General features: G+C 54.9%; 1 protein-coding gene across 34 annotated transcripts in view; it reads left to right on the top strand.

Annotated features, from left to right (window-relative positions):
* The window catches only part of LOC109502159, a 27,481-nt gene extending 10,513 nt beyond the window's left edge, over positions 1 to 16,968 (top strand). For 22 of the 34 annotated variants that reach the window (XR_006584034.1, XR_006584036.1, XR_006584037.1 and 19 more), the window contains 6 exons: positions 1,690 to 1,870; positions 4,282 to 4,424; positions 4,791 to 4,973; positions 8,039 to 9,959; positions 11,100 to 11,317; positions 16,228 to 16,968. Coding sequence is in view for 4 of the 34 variants with exons in the window: in XM_045035326.1 (XP_044891261.1) it covers positions 1,690 to 1,870; positions 4,282 to 4,424; positions 4,791 to 4,973; positions 8,039 to 8,102 (571 nt within the window). In the remaining 30 variants the exon portion in view is untranslated. Of the gene's footprint in view, positions 1 to 1,689; positions 1,871 to 4,184; positions 4,242 to 4,281; positions 4,425 to 4,790; positions 4,974 to 8,038; positions 10,335 to 11,099; positions 11,318 to 16,227 lie in introns of those variants that run through there. The other 12 variants (XR_006584042.1, XR_006584043.1, XR_006584041.1 and 9 more) reach the window with 7 other exon arrangements.

The following is a 16,968-nucleotide window of genomic DNA, read 5'->3' as shown; positions in this document are numbered from 1 at the left end:
GCCAGAGAGGCCACATCTCAGTGGGGGCAAGACCCTGATGCAGGTCCTGAGCACAGCCCAGAATGGAAGCTTTAAGACCTTTGGGGGTTACCCGTTTGCCAACGGTTGGAAGAGTGGCCCCGTGGGAAGGAGAGGCCAGGCTTGAGTTCCGTAGGCCCCACCCTCACCTGGGTGCTACCCATCAGTCCTGCATCTGGGGGGAGGGACAATTTGGTGAGGGGAACTTGGCAACGGTCAGGCTCTGGAGAGTGGGTGCCTCCACCATAGTGTGGCAGGGCCCGCGGGTACCCAGGAGACTTTTTACCCCAAGGGTATCTCTGTTCCCAGAAGAGCTCACTTAATCTCTAGCGGGGCGGATCAGCTCTTCCTCTCTCCAGTTCTTTCTGTTTGGCCTCTTCTGGCAGGCTTGGGGCACCCTTGGGGACAAGCCATGAAATACAAATTGTGTAATTTCTGTGACTCCGCGTGCGAGTTAAATGCTCTGATATTTTCATTTCAAAGCTGGCATTGTACAATACAAAGATGAGAGGTAAAACCCATGCTGATAATTTAAGATTTGTCTTTACTTAGAATGACATTAAACAGCAAATAAAAACACAGTGACAAGTTGAGAGACAGAGAAAGAGAGAGAGGGAGAGAGGAGACTGCAGAAAGAAGGGAAAATTTCCTGTGTACCTTTAACAGCTCTTTTCTCTGCCTTTGGAACAAGGGCCCCGCGTTTTCGTTCTGCGCTGGGCTCTGCAAATTACGCGGTCTGTCTCATCTCCGTCACTCCTGGCCCCATCGTTTTTCGTTTTTATTTTTGTTTTTTGTTCTTACTGCATCTTGACACTACAGAATTGACTTATTTCTTGTGGTTGTGTTTTACTGTCTGCTTCCGCCACTAGCAGGTGGGGCCCCTGGAAGATGTTTTGTTTTGTTTTGTTTTGTTTTTCCTGTTTGGTTCATGGCTGTATCCCTCGGGTACAGAGGTGCACGGTATACTATAGGTGCTCCATAAATGTGCAGGGAATGTTGAAAAGAAAGGACGTTACCTGGGAAGATCGGAGGCCCATCAGGTTTTCCTTCCCCCTGGCCGTCTGGGCTCCAGGCCCTCCCCAAGGCCGTTTTGTCTCTTTTGGCTCAGACAATTCACAGAACTTTGTGGTTCCTGCATTTCCTTTTCAGACCTCAGTGTTTCAGCCTTGGCGTCTTCCTCCAGCCCTAGCGCCACCGTCAGTGTGAATGGTGGCCGCTCAGCAGGCTGTGAGGAACCCCGCCAGGTGCCTGGACCGCAGGCTTCTCTCCTTCCTGCAATTCCTTAGGTCATTTCCATCCATTGTCTTTGGCCACAGCTTCTTGAGTTAATCTTTCCACCTGGGGAGGGTTCCCTTGCTGGTTTCCCCATCTGCTCCCAGGTTCAAATCCTTTTTGGCTCCAGATCCCTTCTTGGGGTTTCCATGGCCCTTCCGCCTCCAACAGCCGGGGTGACCTTGGGCAAGCCTCCCACTCTCCTCTGGGGAGGCCCTTGGGAAAGCAGGGGGCCTGCTGTTGCCCTCCCCTCAGGGAAGGCCGGCAGGGTAAGTAAGAGTCCTGTAGAACAGTGGCGGATAGAACGGAGGTTGTTTCTGTTGCTTTTGAGGGTCTGACAGCGCTGACCCCGGATGCCAGGTGACCCCATTCTTTCCCCTTCCCCTTTGGTTACACAAGAAACCGTCATCATTCGTTTCTGCTGGGAGCACCCCTGGCCGTTCCGTCATTCCACCAAGCGTGTGATGGGACAGAGCCCGTCGTGTGGGAGGCCCGGACTCCGCTCGCCCTTTCTCCTGGAGAAGATTCTGGTTATAACTGCTCAGCCAGCCTCTCCCCTTCCTGGCTCTCTTACTTACGGGTAAGCCTACACTGCTCTCCGCTGGGGCAAAGACACCCCAACACAGAACAGCGTAAGGAATATAGAAGTGTCCTGGCCTCTCGCACAGCAGGCCCCATGCGAGGACACCGTCTCTCATAAAGGAGGCCCTGGCCATTCAGAGACCCTTCCGCGGTGGGACTCTTCCATCCCATAAGCTTCATCGCCCCCTTTGGGGGTTGTCGCCACGGCTGGCCGCAGCCAAGCAGAGAGGAAAAAGAAGGCACCGGGTGACTTAAGGCCTCGGCCTCAAAGTGGCCTCCCTCGCTTGCATTCACGTTCCGACGGCCGGGACTTAGTCCCGTGGCCACTCCTGCCAGGGAGGCCGGGAAACATCACGTCTAGCAGAGCAGCCACGTGCCAGTGAGGAAGAGGGGGACAGGGTTGGAGGACAACCGGCTGATCCGCTACACCTGCCCTCCCTCTGGAATGTGACTCCGGCTCTTGGACAACCTGGTTTCCGGGTTTTGTATCACAGAAGCAAGAAAATAGGTGGAGAGGGCCTGAAATGGAAAAGAGAGAGAGAAAGGGACGGGGACACGGAGGGAGAAGGATTGTAAGGGTATTAGAGGGACACAAGTCACAGTTGGCATTATTTTTAAATTACTTTTGCTTAATGGTCTGTGTCTTATTAAGTGCTCTGGCCTCGTGGCACCGAGCCTGGGTCCCCAGGGGTCCCAGGAAATGTGGGTGATGCACGCCCAGCGCACTTAGAATTTACCAGGCCGTGTGCTGAGACTGAGGCCGCGGGACACAGTCTCTGCCCTCTAGGAATCCGCAGTCCAGTGGGGAGGGCAGACATGGGATTAGAGGCGAGCCCAAGCTGCTTGAAAAGACATGGAGGGAATTAACTCGGCCTTGGCAAGGCGGGGGAGGGGCAGGCAAGAAAGGGCATAAAAGGGACATCTGCTTTCGACTCAGCTCTGCCTGTGCAGAGCACTCAGTCGTCTAACATATTGTACTTGAGCGGTAAAAAGTAAAGGGCAGATGAAGTGAAGACTCAAGAAACTCGGGTCCTGGCGCCCTGCTGTTGTGTCCCCGGGCAAGTGCCTTCCCTCTCACGTCACCTTTGCTTCCTGCTGTCTGCAGGGCCATCACTAGCACATTCCATACTCTGGCGGGAGGTACTGAAAGCCTCCGTCACCAGCGGATAAAACACCACCAGGTACCCCCTTTTCCAGGGCGACGCAGGCCCCACGCTCAGACACACAGAGTGGAGACAGGTGGATTTCAGCCACACTTACCCCTTGGCGTCACACCCTTGTTCAGTGCACACCCCACGCAGCTGTGTTTAGGCAACAGCCTTGCTCCTGGGAGATGTTGTAGGATCCCAAAGGGGTAACTGCTATGAACATTACTCAGAACCCCAGTAATCCCCGGAACATCCTTTCACAAGCAGGTTTTCTTTCTCCCGTGTTCTGCAACAGGTGTGGGACTAGGGTGAGGCAAGTGAGGTACCTTGGACACATAGTTAAGGAGACACTCCCCGTCGGGGTGGCCACTGAGAATGGACGTCGGCATAAATTTTGCACCCTGGGCACCTCACTATCCTCACCCTAGTCCTGGCCCGGCTCTACAGGGGTCCCACAGATCTGGGTGGTGGCGGTGGTGGTGGTAGGGTTTCAAAGGAAGGTGCCAGAAAACCACATCAGACTCGAGGGCAGCTTCCCTGGGCAGTGGGGAGACAGGGAGGGGACTGCACCTGGGAGAAGAAGCACAGGGAAGGTGAACCACGGTCCAGGAAGTAGGGTGCCAGGGAACCTCAACTTTACCTACAACGGTAGGGAGTGAGAGGGAAGCCCAAGTAATTGGTGATTTGAGGGGTTTGTAGGAAAAGTTGTGGGGAAGGGGGGGTAGGGAAGAGAGGAGGATGACGGTTCTGGGTCCTGGGCCGCAGGTGACAAGGCAGCTCACACACCCAGGAGGAGGCAGCCTCCGAGGGAGGGTGGCTTCCACCCAGGAGCCCGCCTTCAGGGCCTCCAGCGCCCACCCCGGTGTTGCTCTGCAGGCAGGGAGCCTGAATCTGGATGCTTTGCAAGTCAAGGGCTCAGGCCACCGAGAGTCAGTTTTGGGTGGCTCAGGCCACCGAGGATCAGACAGGTCCGGGCCGGGGTCCTTCCAGCAGGGGAAAGCCAGGACTAAGTCAGCACCGGCCTCCCAGACGCGGAAAACCTCCGCCGACTGCTTCCCAGACTCCTAGACATTCCAAACCACTTTCCCTTCTGCCTGTGCTGATGGCCGATCAGTGTTTCTAGAAAAATCACCTCGTCTTTACTGAAATCATTTATTTTCAAAGGAAACTATGTAAACGGAGGACTTGCGTGATTGCCCCAAGTAGAAGCGAAGCAATCGTGTGAGTACAATGGTAATCGAGTAGTGTCCTTAAATTCCAGCTGGATCCCAGCGCCCTGGCTGTTCTCAATCTGAGGGCCGGTCTTTGCGTTCGAAGGGAGGTTAGCAAAGGTCAGAAAGGTCGGAAAGACAGACAGCATCCACTGAGACTTTCACGTCAGAAATGGAACCCTTTTCACCCTCTGTGAGTCTGTGTCCTTTAATGTGGCATCTGTGCCCACCGGCCCCATTTCATGAATGTGTCCCCTTCTCCTCAAACACTGCTCCCAGGGAGTCCTGAACATATGACAGCCAGAGCTACTTCTCGTAGTTGGGGTGGGAGTGGCGGGGGCCCCCGGTTCTGTGGGCCTGGGGCGAGAGAGAGGGGGGGACGTGCTCCCAGACAGAGACCAGTGGGAGGAATGGGTGTGCACGAAGGGAAGCTAGTGGGTTTGGCGTTACAGTTTTGTGGTGACAACTGTTTCCCACGACTAAAGCCGTGAGCAAAACAGGAAGTAGCAAGCTGCAGGGACCTTCCTCGTCTGACCTCAGCTTTCCTCTATCCCGCCAGCCTGCTGTCTCCTCCTTGTCCTCATGCACCTGTCTGGTGTGAGGACCTCAGAGAGGCCCCGAGAGTCTCCCAGCCGTTGCCCAGCCCCGCCTCCTGCCCGCGGACGCACCACCACCATAGGAGGGACGCCGGGTGTACCGTGGGGCACCTGGGTTTTGGGTCCAGCTCCGCCACCATCTCACGGTGTGACATCAGGCAAATCCCTCCCCCGCCCCGCCCCGGACCTGGATTTCCTCATTACTGAATGGAAGGGGCTGGATGGCTGATGGCCAAGGGCTTTGCTATCCCAGGCATCCCATAGGATCCCAGGCAGCAGGAGGGCCTGGGGAGACTGGAGAAGGGAGGTCGTCCTGTGGCAGGGTGTGACCCCTACATGCACGTGGTGTGGGCATAGTTCTGTCGCTGACAGTGAAAGAGAGCACAGGTCACACGCTGAAGGGCGCCCCGGCCAGGGCGACACCAGCCCACAGAAATGACAGCCCAGAGATGAGGATTATGATGGGAGCTGGCAGTTTTGGGGTGAAGGTGAACAACCCTGCAGGGGGAGGGGGATTTCCCCATTGTTTATTATTTATCAGCATTATTATCTTTTTAATTTTTTAATAATACTGAGATCCTAATTTTTTTGTAATATTGAGATATAATTCATATAACAAATTTCACCTTTTTAAAAAAAATGTGTTTAATGTTTATTTATTTATTTAAAAAAAAATTTTTTTTTCAACGTTTTTTTATTTATTTTTGGGACAGAGAGAGACAGAGCATGAACGGGGGAGGGGCAGAGAGAGAGGGAGACACAGAATCGGAAACAGGCTCCAGGCTCCGAGCCATCAGCCCAGAGCCTGACGCGGGGCTCGAACTCCCGGACCGCGAGATCGTGACCTGGCTGAAGTCGGACGCTTAACCGACTGCGCCACCCAGGCGCCCCAATGTTTATTTATTTTTGAGAGAGAGAGAGCACAGGGGAGGGGCAGAGAGAGGGAGACACAGAATCCGAAGCAGTCTCCAGGCTCTGAGCTGTCAGCACAGAGCCGGACGCGGGGCTTGAACTCATGAACCATGAGACCATGACCTGAGCCGAAGTCAGACGCTTAACTGAGCCACCCAGGTGCCCCTCTCAGGTGCTATTTCAAGAGTTATTCAGCATTATACCAGGTAGCCCCTCGCACCAATCCTTTGAAGTAGGTACTATTCTATGCCACTTTATGCAGACAAGGAAGGAGATGGGCTCCAGGATGTGCCTCCGTGCTGTGGTATCTGCATTCAGACTTGGTGAGGATGGCACCTGGTTGGCTCAATTGGTTAAGCTTCCGACTTCGGCTCAGGTCATGCTCTCGCGGTCCATGAGTTCAAGCCCCGCATCGGGCTCTGTGCTGACAGCTCGGAGCCTGGAGCCTGCTTCCGATTCTGTGTCTCCCTCTCTCTCTGCCTCTCCCCTGCTCGTGCTCTGTTTCTGTCTCTCTCAAAAAAAAATAAACATGAAGATAAGAGAGAGACTTGGTGAGGATGTGAATCCCTTCCAGGCCATAGCACTTCATTGCCTGAGCTCTCCTCCAGAGCCTTCTTTTCCTTGGCTACAGGAACAGCAACAATTGAGTTGATAGTTTCTCCTTCAGCCTATGTGCCAGAGTGCCTACCACGGGCAGAGCTCCGACCAAGCCACGAAGGGCAGGGACAGTGACCGAGAGAGCAACCTTTGTTGTCCATAGCCACTGAGATGTGGGGTGATCTGTTTCTGCAGCAGAGCCCAGCCCTCCCCGACTGACCTGGCGTTTCCATGGGCTGGGACCCGAGCAGCCTCTGTGCACAGAAGCAATGCTCGCTCAGACTTGCTTACACACACACATAGAGCTTGGGTATATTTTCGAAACAATGAGTTATACACCAAATTGGATAAAAATTGAGGTCAAGCAGTACGGCTTGAATTTCCAGAGGCTTGGCCTGTACGTTTGGGGAGCTGATTTTCATGAAAATTCTGTCTGCACAGTGGTTGAAGCTTTACTCGGATGAGGCTCTCAATCCTGGATAAGGCTCACCCTTGAGATTGTTTCCAGATGCCTCTCAGGCTCCTTGAGAACAACCACTCACCTTGGCGGATAATCAGAGTCAACAATAAGTACACACTGAGAATTTACCAGATACAGCACTGAGCACTTTTCCTATATTTTAACCTCCTAACCACCCTATGGGATAGGTACTATTATCACCCCCATTTTCCAGATGAGGAAACTGAGGCTCAGAGAGGTAAGAAGTCTTGCCCAAGATCTCAAAACAAGTAGGTGCAAAAAAGCAGAGTTTGAACCTAGGTCGGCCTTCTTCTAGAGCTCACATTCAAGTCACTATCTTTTGACCACGAAAGTCATCTTGATGACCCATGACCAACTCAGCATCTACCAGTGTCTCGTGCTGGAATTTACCATCAGATCTTCTACGGGAGATAACACCATAGTATATAGACAGAGCCCAGAGTTAAAAGTCAGGAGCCCTGGGTTCAACTTTCAGATCCAGTTTTAGCTTACTCCATGGCTTAGGACAAATTCCTCCCCCTACCCCTGGGCCTCAGTGTTCACATCCGTTAAGTGGGACATTTTATTTTATTTTATTTTATTTTATTTTATTTTTCAACGTTTATTTATTTTTGGGACAGAGAGAGACAGAGCATGAACGGGGGAGGGGCAGAGAGAGAGGGAGACACAGGATAGGAAACAGGCTCCAGGCTCTGAGCCATCAGCCCAGAGCCTGACGCGGGGCTCGAACTCACGGACCGCGAGATCGTGACCTGGCTGAAGTCGGACGCTTAACCGACTGCGCCACCCAGGTGCCCCTAAGTGGGACATTTTAACTAAATCAGCAGTTCCAGTGTTAGCTGGACATCTGAACTACCTAAACTGGTTAAAGATACTGAATCTTCCCAAGATATGCATATTCCCAAGATATGCATTATCAGGTCTGGGAACCCTGAGTTCACAGATGATTTGTACCCAAAGAAAGCACTGGGAACCCAGCCTCTAGGAACCTTCTATAGCTCAGCCTCTGTGAGTTTATGGAGGCAAAAAAGACCACCCCAGTAACCATGCTGGGCAGTCTGAGCCAAAGACCAAAGAAAAACAGTTTCTGGATGGTATGTCGTGGAAGAATCTAGAAGAGAAGGAAATTGGTTGGACTGTGGAAGTTGGGGTGTGGGGGAAACAGAAGCAGAAGCTGGCTTTGGTTGGTTTTCACGGTTTCATTTTCTCCTCGGTTTTCAGTGAAACTACCCTTCCTGGCCCCCTTGCAGTCAGGAGAGGCAGACCTGGCCATCGAAGTGGGTAGAAGTGACCTGTGTAAAACTTGGGGGAATCTGTGCTCGCTCTCTCTCTCTCTCTCCCCGTCCTGGGGTGAACTTGGACATGAGGCGTCCGCGATGGAAGGAAGGTGCGTTCCAGGGGGAGCAGAACCGCCCCCACTCCACCACCACAGGCAGCAATAAACTTAGGTTGTGTTTGTTGAATGACTGCGGTTACGGGGTCACGTTCGTCGTAGCAGCTGGCGGTGCTTCCCCTAATGCAGCCTGGAGGAAGCGGCACCAGAGCAGCCTCTGAAAAGGCGAGTAAGGTTTGGCGACGTAGACAGGCGGGAAGGGACGTTCCAGAGGGAAGGGACGGGGGCAGCAAAGGGGTGGGAGCCGGAACAGGACGATGTGTTTGCACCCTGGAGAGAAAGTCAGCGTGATCGGTACTGAGGGCTGCCCTGGGCTCCAACCAGGGGTGTGCTGAATCCAGCCCATCCCGGCTCCGGGCAGCCGATGGTTAGCATCGTTTCCCAACTCGGGGCTCAGTGACAGCCATCACTGCGGTGGCATGAAATCGGCCATGGTGGGAGTATTTACGCCATGGCAACCGGCAGACACTCTAAGCCAGGGCTCTTTCCTCCTATTATCCAGTTATCAGCATGCTACTGCTTACAGCTCACAAGCAAGTGGACCCTGCCCATCGGAGAGGCCGTGCAAGGACCAAAGACCCTGCCCCCTCTGAGCCCTTTAAGCCTCACGTTCCTCATCCGCAGAATGGGGCGCATCACCCTGCCTCCTCTGCCAGGCTGACCGCGGGCAACAGGAAATGAGACCGTGCACGTGGAGCCCCGCCTGCGTCCCCTCAGGATCGTCGTTCCCGTGCACAGGACAGCCTCTGAGGGCTTTCGCTGGCCGGAGGGGCTGCTCACCCACACGGGCAGGCTGGGGGAGTGCTGGGACCTTGATGTCTGTGGGAGCAGACCTCGGCCAAGGGCGGGTGGGAGCTGAGGGGGTGGGGGTGGGGAAATAGCCCAGCCTTCTCCCCTCCTTCCTGGGACAGACGTGAGGCCCATTCCACCCCATCTCCTGGAAGTCTCCAGAGGGGCGGAGGAGCCTCGGCTGTCCCCGCTGCGGCTCGTTCACCAGCGCGTCCTGACTCTGGGATTCTTCCTTCCCTGCCTCAGTTTCCCCCTTTCCCTACCGGCGCGTCCCGGGATTGTTGCAGGATGCTTTTTTAACCTCAATGCCCAGGATTCGTTGTCTCGCCGCAAAGAATGAAGGGGGTGGGGGGGGCACCGAATAAAACGAGCAGCCGGCGAAAGTTTATTAGAGTCAGAAAGCAAGAATAGTAGGAAAGCTCTCTTTCCAGAGAAGGGAGTGAATGCCGGCGACTACAGGCAAGGGTCCTTGTTTTGTAAGGTTTTGGTCGCCCCCCCTTCCGCCCCCACTCATTTCTTCTCTGGTTTTACCCTTATCGGCGTGATAACTCTAAATGCCTAGTCATTCCTTTTTGATTGGCTGGTTTCCATCGTATGAGGGGTGGTCTAGGGCCACACCGTTCCTTGTGGGTCATACATTTTATGGTCGACTGCTTATTTTTAGTCAGGTCCTTGGTCAAATTCCTGAGGGGAACCTGAGGGGGAGCAGGCGGTGTCTGTAACATTCTTAAGAGGAACCTTATGCCCCCGGGAGACTGCTGTGGTCAGACGCTCCCAGCCTTGTTTCAAAATATGTGTTTTTCCCCACCCAGGGATCTCACGTCCTAACCTTTCCCTCTCTGCCTGTTTTACCCTCTTTCCCTATCATAGGATCACTGCCCAAAGGAACTTCTCTCATCCTTATGAGGATCGGCTTCTGGGGGAACCCAACCAAGATGAGCAGTGACCAGGATCACCTCTGTAAGTGCATGGAGATCACATCTGCCGCTGGCTCCGTCCCTGCGGAAACCCCAGGAGGCAAGCAGCGGGGCGTTGTCCATTCCATTTTGCAGATGGAGACACTGAGGCTCAGAGAAGAGCAGTGATTTGCTCAAGGGCGTACCACCGTCAAGGAGAAGGGTTAGAACGAGGGTGCCCATATCCCAGGATTTTGGCTTTGACCTGCTCTGGGCTCCTGGGGGGCCCTGAGCTGGCTGGGAGGATGGTCTCTACCCCCTCTGACTCCTGTCCCCTGACAGATGGGGCTGACTCTGGCCGTTACGTGGGTCCGGGACTGTGAAGGGCAAATGGGCTGGCGGTAGGAATGGTCTGTTATTAAATCCATCCGTCACCCTACAGGACTGACCTCATTCTGTCCTGGAAAAGCCAGTTTTGCCTGGGGGCAGCTTCAAGGGGGGGGGGGGGGATGCTGACCCAGCAGGAAGGGGTAGGTGAGGGCCATGCAAGGCCAGAGTGGCTAGGGCGCGATGAGGTCAGAGACAGCTCCTGGCTGTCTGCGTCCCACAGTGTGAGGGCAACCAGGGAGGGGCCCAGGGACAGGCAGAGCCATTGTAATGCCGATGGCCACCGGCACCCCCTGGGGCGGTGGCCTGAAGGGGGGGCCTTTTGGGGGGGGGGTCCTGCCTCTAATTCCCCATCACTGCCTCAGCCCACCAGTATCCCAGTATCCCAAACCCCAGAAGATGGGAGTCCGGGGCCATACAGGGGCCGTGACACGAAACTTGGACGTGCCCAAGGGTGCCCACTGGTTCACTATCCAGTGAGGGCACTCGACACATGGCTCGTGTCATCCTCAGGCCGCGGAGGGAATGTCCGGAGGCAGGCAGACCCGGGTCAGGTGTGTCTGAGCCCCTCCTCGCCTCGCTAACCTTAGTTTCCACGCTTGTGAACTGTGGTTAGTAGCAACTGCCATCTCGCGAGAGGAATGGGGGAGGATTTGATGATAGGTCCTGTGTAAAACTTGCTCAACTCAGAGCCTGGCATATGGGACCCTTATTAAAGTGGCGGCAACAATGATGACATCAGCACCTACGGTGTCCAGGGGGCTGTGCTGAGCACGTTACATGGATTATCTTTTTGTTTTAATGTTTATCTATTCAGAGAGACAGAGAGAGAGGGAGAGAGAATCCCAAGCAGGCTCTGGCCGTCCGTGCAGAGCCCGACGTGGGGCCCAATCTCATGAACCGTGAGATCATGACCTGAGCCGAGATCAAGAGTCGGACGCTTAACCGACTGAGCCACCCAGACGCCCATTCATGGATTATCTTAATCACGGTCACGCCGAGGGAGAGGGACTATTGTTCAGCCTCCTCTTACAGGTAAGGAAGCCAGAGCTCGGAAGGGTGAAGTCACTGGCCCAAGGTCACACAGCTGCTAGGTGGCAGAGGTGGGATTTGAATCCAAGTCTCTCCGCCTCGAAGGTCTGATGAGCAAACCCCCCTGGGCCTCCCCTTTGTACCCCCAGCCCCAACAAGTGAGGTCAACAACCCACTGGCTCGTTCATCTCATGGGGCCTTTGAGAGAGACTGCCGGGTGAAGGTTTACTGGAGGCCCAGAGAGGTCAAGGTACCAGCGGGGGGCTACAGACACGATGGGACCGGAGCTGGGACTGAACCCCAAGGCGTCTGGCTCTCTGGCCGGGCCCTCGTTCAGAAGCCTGGATGTCATCTGCAGCTCTGCTCTGGCCTTGCAACAGCCCTACGCCCACCTCGCCCTCTCCCTTAGAAAGGTTTGGGCCCCGTGGGAGTTCCTGCGTTTTTCTTCCCCCGGCCACTGAAGTGTGGGATTGAGGCCCCATTCTTTTCTCTTCCACTGAGAGGTAATTTGCCTGGAACACGTTGAGCACTTAAAAAATTTGGTCACATTGCCACCATCTAGGTTACCATGGTGACCTGACTTTGAATTTTCTTCCCAGGGGGAGCTGGTAATAATTAATACAGCACTCAGCTCTGCTGCCCACAGCGAGTGTGGGGAGCATCACAGAGCTGCCCCGGGACTCACTTCCCCAGGGGAAAGCAGGGTCTCCCCCTCCCAGCAGGGGCCTGGCGTTCCCCAAGGAGACAGGGAGGGGAGAGGACACCCCAACCCTGCCCACCTCTTCAGCAGCCCTGGCTGCCATGTCATGGGAGCCGGACTAGACCTAGACTGGAGAGCTCCCTTTTACCAACGGAATTTGCAGCTCAAGAGAGGAAGTGACTTGTTCAAGGCCACACGACAGGATCCAGGCAGCAGCAGCCTCGGGCTGGAAGGCTGGATTCCCGAACCGTTCGTGGCTGCCAAGGTTGGGGAAGCCCAGCTCTGAAACTCTTCCCTCCCAAGTGCATTTGAGCCATTTGAGAGGGGGGAAGCATGAAGCATTGCCGTCTCTGGAGCCCAAGGCAGGGCCGATGGCCCTTTGCTCGGTCGCTGTCCCTTCAGAGCTAAGTGGATTATAAGACAGTGCAGGGTGTCAGCAACCAGGCTCGGAGAGAGACTGGAAGAGAAAGTGGGTGAACTGGACGGGAAGGGAAACCTGGGAGGTGGCCCCAGGAAGCAAGCGGCCTTGGGCATTTCTGGAAAGGGTCCCCAAGAGGGGTAAGTGCAACGCAGGGGCATTCTGCCTCTCTGCTCCACTCCACCCACTCCTCCCCTTCATTTCTCGGTCCCCACTCACTCCAGCTCTGGATAAAGAGAAAGCCAAGGAGTAGAAAGAATAAGAAGTCCCTTGAGTTCCTATTTCTCTGGTGGGGGAACTGAGGCTCATAGGGGCCTTAGAGAGGTCCACAGACCCATAGCCAGTAAGTATTTGAACTCACAGGAGTCCATAGCATCTGTGCTCTTTCACTGTGACCACTGGGGTAGGTTCTCTCCCTATTCCCACATCCCCCTGGTGGGCAGGGTGGCAGGCTTAGGGAAGTGTCAGCACCGAAGGAGGAGGAGGAAGTTGACTTCTCAAACTGGAGCAGGCATGGCTCAGGCAAAAAGCTAAGAACTTGGGAGCTTCGACTATGGCAGCCTGGTTGCAGCGAAAGGATAGGGAGAAGGGGTAAGAGGAGAATGGCTCTGAGATCTCTAGTCACATCCAAAAATGGGGCCCGCAGTGTTATGTTACCTCAAACGAAATAAAACAAACCTGGGACTTTAGCATGCTGCCACCAGGTGGCGGTGTCACTTGGCGGCTCATAACCTTAACTGCCATTAAAATAAAAATTTCACTCATTTTTCAAAAAAGATAAAAGTCTAAAGAATTAGATTTGCCATTATTTCACATAATTTTTTTTTCAACGCTTATTTATTTTTGGGACAGAGAGAGACAGAGCATGAACGGGGGAGGGGCACAGAGAGAGGGAGACACAGAATCGGAAACAGGCTCCAGGCTCTGAGCCATCAGCCCAGAGCCTGACGCGGGGCTCGAACTCCCGGACCGCGAGATCGTGACCTGGCTGAAGTCGGACGCTTAACCGACTGCGCCACCCAGGCGCCCCATAATTTTTAACATTTAAAACTGTTTATTTTTGAGAGAGAGAGAGAGAGCGTGTGAGTGGGGAACGGGCAGAGAGAGAGGGGACAGAGGATCCAAAGCAGGCTCCACACTGACAACAGAGAGAGCCCGACACAGGGCTCGAACCCAGGAACTGTGAGATCATGACAAAGCCAAAGTCGGGACACTTAACTGATTGAGCCACCTAGGAGCCCCTCACATAACTTTTAAAAACCAATATAATATTTCAAGAGAAAAACACCTGACCTACAAGTTGGTTCTTTCCTCCTCGACCTTCAACTTTTATCTATCTACCTACTCTAAGCCCTGGGCTCTCTGGTCATTTATCTTCTCTTTCCTGTCTGACCTGGGTCGACAACTGGAGCCCATCCCTCATGGTTTCATGCCAACGCACCGGAAAGATCAGAGGACATGGGCTCAGCTCCTGTCCCTCGCCTCAATTAGCTCAACTCGGGAGGTGGCCGTTTACACCCCAGGACACCCCACACCCGTACAGCCGACTTTCCATATACCGCGGGATCTCTTCCCGCTGGGTTTTAACTCTTGACTGCCCGCCACACCAGAAGGTTGATTCTCCCAGGCAGAGACCAGAGCCCGTCCATCTGCGTCCCTGCCTCAGATCCTCACCAGACTCCCTGGCACAAGGTGATGGCCAGCAGTCTGTTGAATACATGAATTCCCGTTTCACCGAGGAGAGAACTGAGGCTCCAGAGGGAAATGAGGAGGATGGGGATGATAATTATAATGATATTTGCTGCGTGTCTACTGTGTGCCAGATGTGTAGTAATTCACTAACTTCCCACGAGAAGTCCAGCAGGTAGAGACTAGTATCACACCCGCGTATTAGGGAACCGAGGCTCCTTTGGGACGGGGAGCCGAGAGGAGGTATCTTCGTCCATCTATTCATTTATTCGGGAAAAGTTTACCGCAGCCAGATGCCGGGTGTGTCTGGGATCCCTGGTACGTGCTGGTCCTGTGGTCAGTGAGCACCAGGGAAGCACCGCCCTGTGTCCCCTCTTCAGCTCGGCCAGCCCTCGCGTGGGGCTCTTCCCGCAGTGCCTCCCGTACGGCCCGCGACAGCGGACCAAAAATGGCTGCTGCCACCTTGAACTTCATACCTTCGCACCCAGGGGCAGTTTGGGTGTGAGAGAAAGGAAGGCTCTTGCCCACAAGACGGACAACGTTTCTTCGAATCCCTTTGGCCCTCGCTGGGTTGCGTTTCCATCCCTGAACCAGTCAGGGTGACCTGAAGGACGCCTGGGCGGACTGGCTCCGTCCCCAGAAGCAGGGAGGCGTTGATTCCGGCCAGAGTTGCAGGGAGGCGAGTCCCCTGAACAAAAGGCAGGGTCTGGGGGGGGGGGGGGGGGAAGAAGCAGGTAGATGCTGGAGGTGGCCACACCTGCCTGCTCACTCCTGTTTCCGGAAGCCGAGAACTTGCACAGACCCCCGCCTCGCTCTAGGGAACTAACTGCTGGGCCCTCCGAGTCAGGGAGCTCCCTGACTCCTCCCGCCCAGCTCCTCCTCTTGTCGGCTGGGAGCTGGAGCCCAGACAGGGCCTCCGTCGGCTGGCCTGCCCGGAGCTGTGGTGACAGTCCACCCAGGAAGGCCCCTCGCCCTCCAGACCCTTCCTTGCACGTGCGTGATGTTCTCATGGGGCTGAATCACACTCCCTCTGCACACCTGGGCACAAAGCCCCTCGCCCCGATGGCTGAAGGAGGAGTCCCAGCTGGGGACCCGGGTGGGGGTCTCAGGGAGGCTGGGAAATTGGGGGCCAGATGCTTCTCTGCTTCCTGTCTGTGTGACCCTGCCTCGCTGCGCCCCAGTTTCCTCACCCAGGGACGGCCTGAGCAACCGGAGGGATAGGGGAAAGATGGGCTTGGGTCAAATCAGGAATTCAGTTTAAACGTCCTGAGTCAGAGATGTCAAGAGGCATCTGGAAATACAAGTCTGGAGCTGAGGAGAGAGGTCTAAGCTGGAGATTATGAATGTGGGTGTCATCAGCAAAGAAACAATTTAAAACTCTAAAACCCAGGGAGGTGAGATTGCCTGCGGGGGTGGGGGGGGGGAGTGGGAGAGGTGATGCAGGCGCGTGTGCATTAGCCCCTGTCCTCCTAGCAACTAACTCCCCTGCCTGCTTCTCGTACTTTCCTCCTGAATCGGTGGTGAGGCAGAGGGAAGGGAGGGGTGAGGTCAAGGGCTAACCAGCCCAGAGTCTGGCAGGGACAAATCCACTGAATCTGGGGACCCTCTGACCTGGGGACCATTTTCATCATCCCCATTTGGCAGATGAGGAAAGTGAGGCACAGGGAGTTTAGGTGACGTGGCCCAATCTCTTTCCAGCAGAAAGCATCCCGGGGTGGGTGGGCGGGTCACGTCAAGCCTCTCTGTTCTCACAGGGATTTGGTTTATTTGCAGTCAGCGCTGCTTAGCGGGCAGAGAGCAGGCTTACTCACAGGGCCTCCCCGGAGAAGCCTGTCTGTATCCGCTGTGCCAGCCTGCCCTGTGCCCAAAACACACCCCACGCCCCCGTTGGGCCGGTTGCTGTGGTGCTGGACGCATCTGTGGCTTCCCGGGGCAGTGGCTGGAAGGACACGCCGTCAGGAGAGGGAACATGTTAGGCGGCCCGTTCCCACCTGGGGGCCCAGATCTAGAGGCCTGGAGGCTGCGACTTGCGTCCCCAAAGCTGTTTCTGGTATTTCAGAAAGGCTGCGCGGGTGACTTAAAAGGTCGAATTCTCTTGCTTTTCAGCTCCACTGGCCACGGCGGTCGATCGGAACTTTCTACGGGCTGCATTCTGAACACGCACAACGTTGCCAGTAACGGATTCCTACGTGTAGTCACTTCTGTCTGTTGGCAAAATCCTGAAAACATGGAGCTCATGGGAGACGAGGATCTTCAAGGGGCTGGGGCGGTGGGAAGGCCAGGACCCCACTGCCCTGGGCTCTGGCTACTGGAACGATTGACGTGTGGGCTTCTTGTTCTCCAGCCCCGCAGCACCTTGGTTTCTCTTCTGTAACCACGTGTGTGTGTGTGTGTGTGTGTGTGTGTGTGTGTGTGCGCGCGCGCGCACGCGTGCTGGGGGCATAAGCTCTGTCTCCCATGTGGAGCTGAGGGCCCAGCACCTCCTTCCCCGGGCTCCTCTCTGTCCTAGGGATCAGCCAAGGGGAGGGCCTAGGACCCAGGTTTGGACTCTTCCTCTGTATTGGTCGGCTTTTGTGCTAGTAACAAAGAGCCCCCAGATCTCAGGGGTTTTTTGTTTTTCTTTTTGGCTCGTGGGCATGAGGGTTGACTTTGACCCCGCTCAGCTCTCAGCCAGGCATGAGAAATACTGTTGTCCTGGCAGACAGAAGCAAGAGGCTAACCTGAACCACTCAGGTGCATTTAAAATCTCTGCTCATGGCACAAAAACAGACACATAGACCAATGGAATAGAATAGAAACCCCAGAACTAGACCCACAAACGTATGGCCAACTCATCTTTGACAAAGC

Source organism: Felis catus, chromosome C1 (assembly GCF_018350175.1).
Source record: "Felis catus isolate Fca126 chromosome C1, F.catus_Fca126_mat1.0, whole genome shotgun sequence".
NCBI lineage: Eukaryota > Metazoa > Chordata > Mammalia > Carnivora > Felidae > Felis > Felis catus.
Note: the sequence above shows the minus strand (reverse complement) of the source record. Positions and strands in the feature narration are given on the sequence as shown.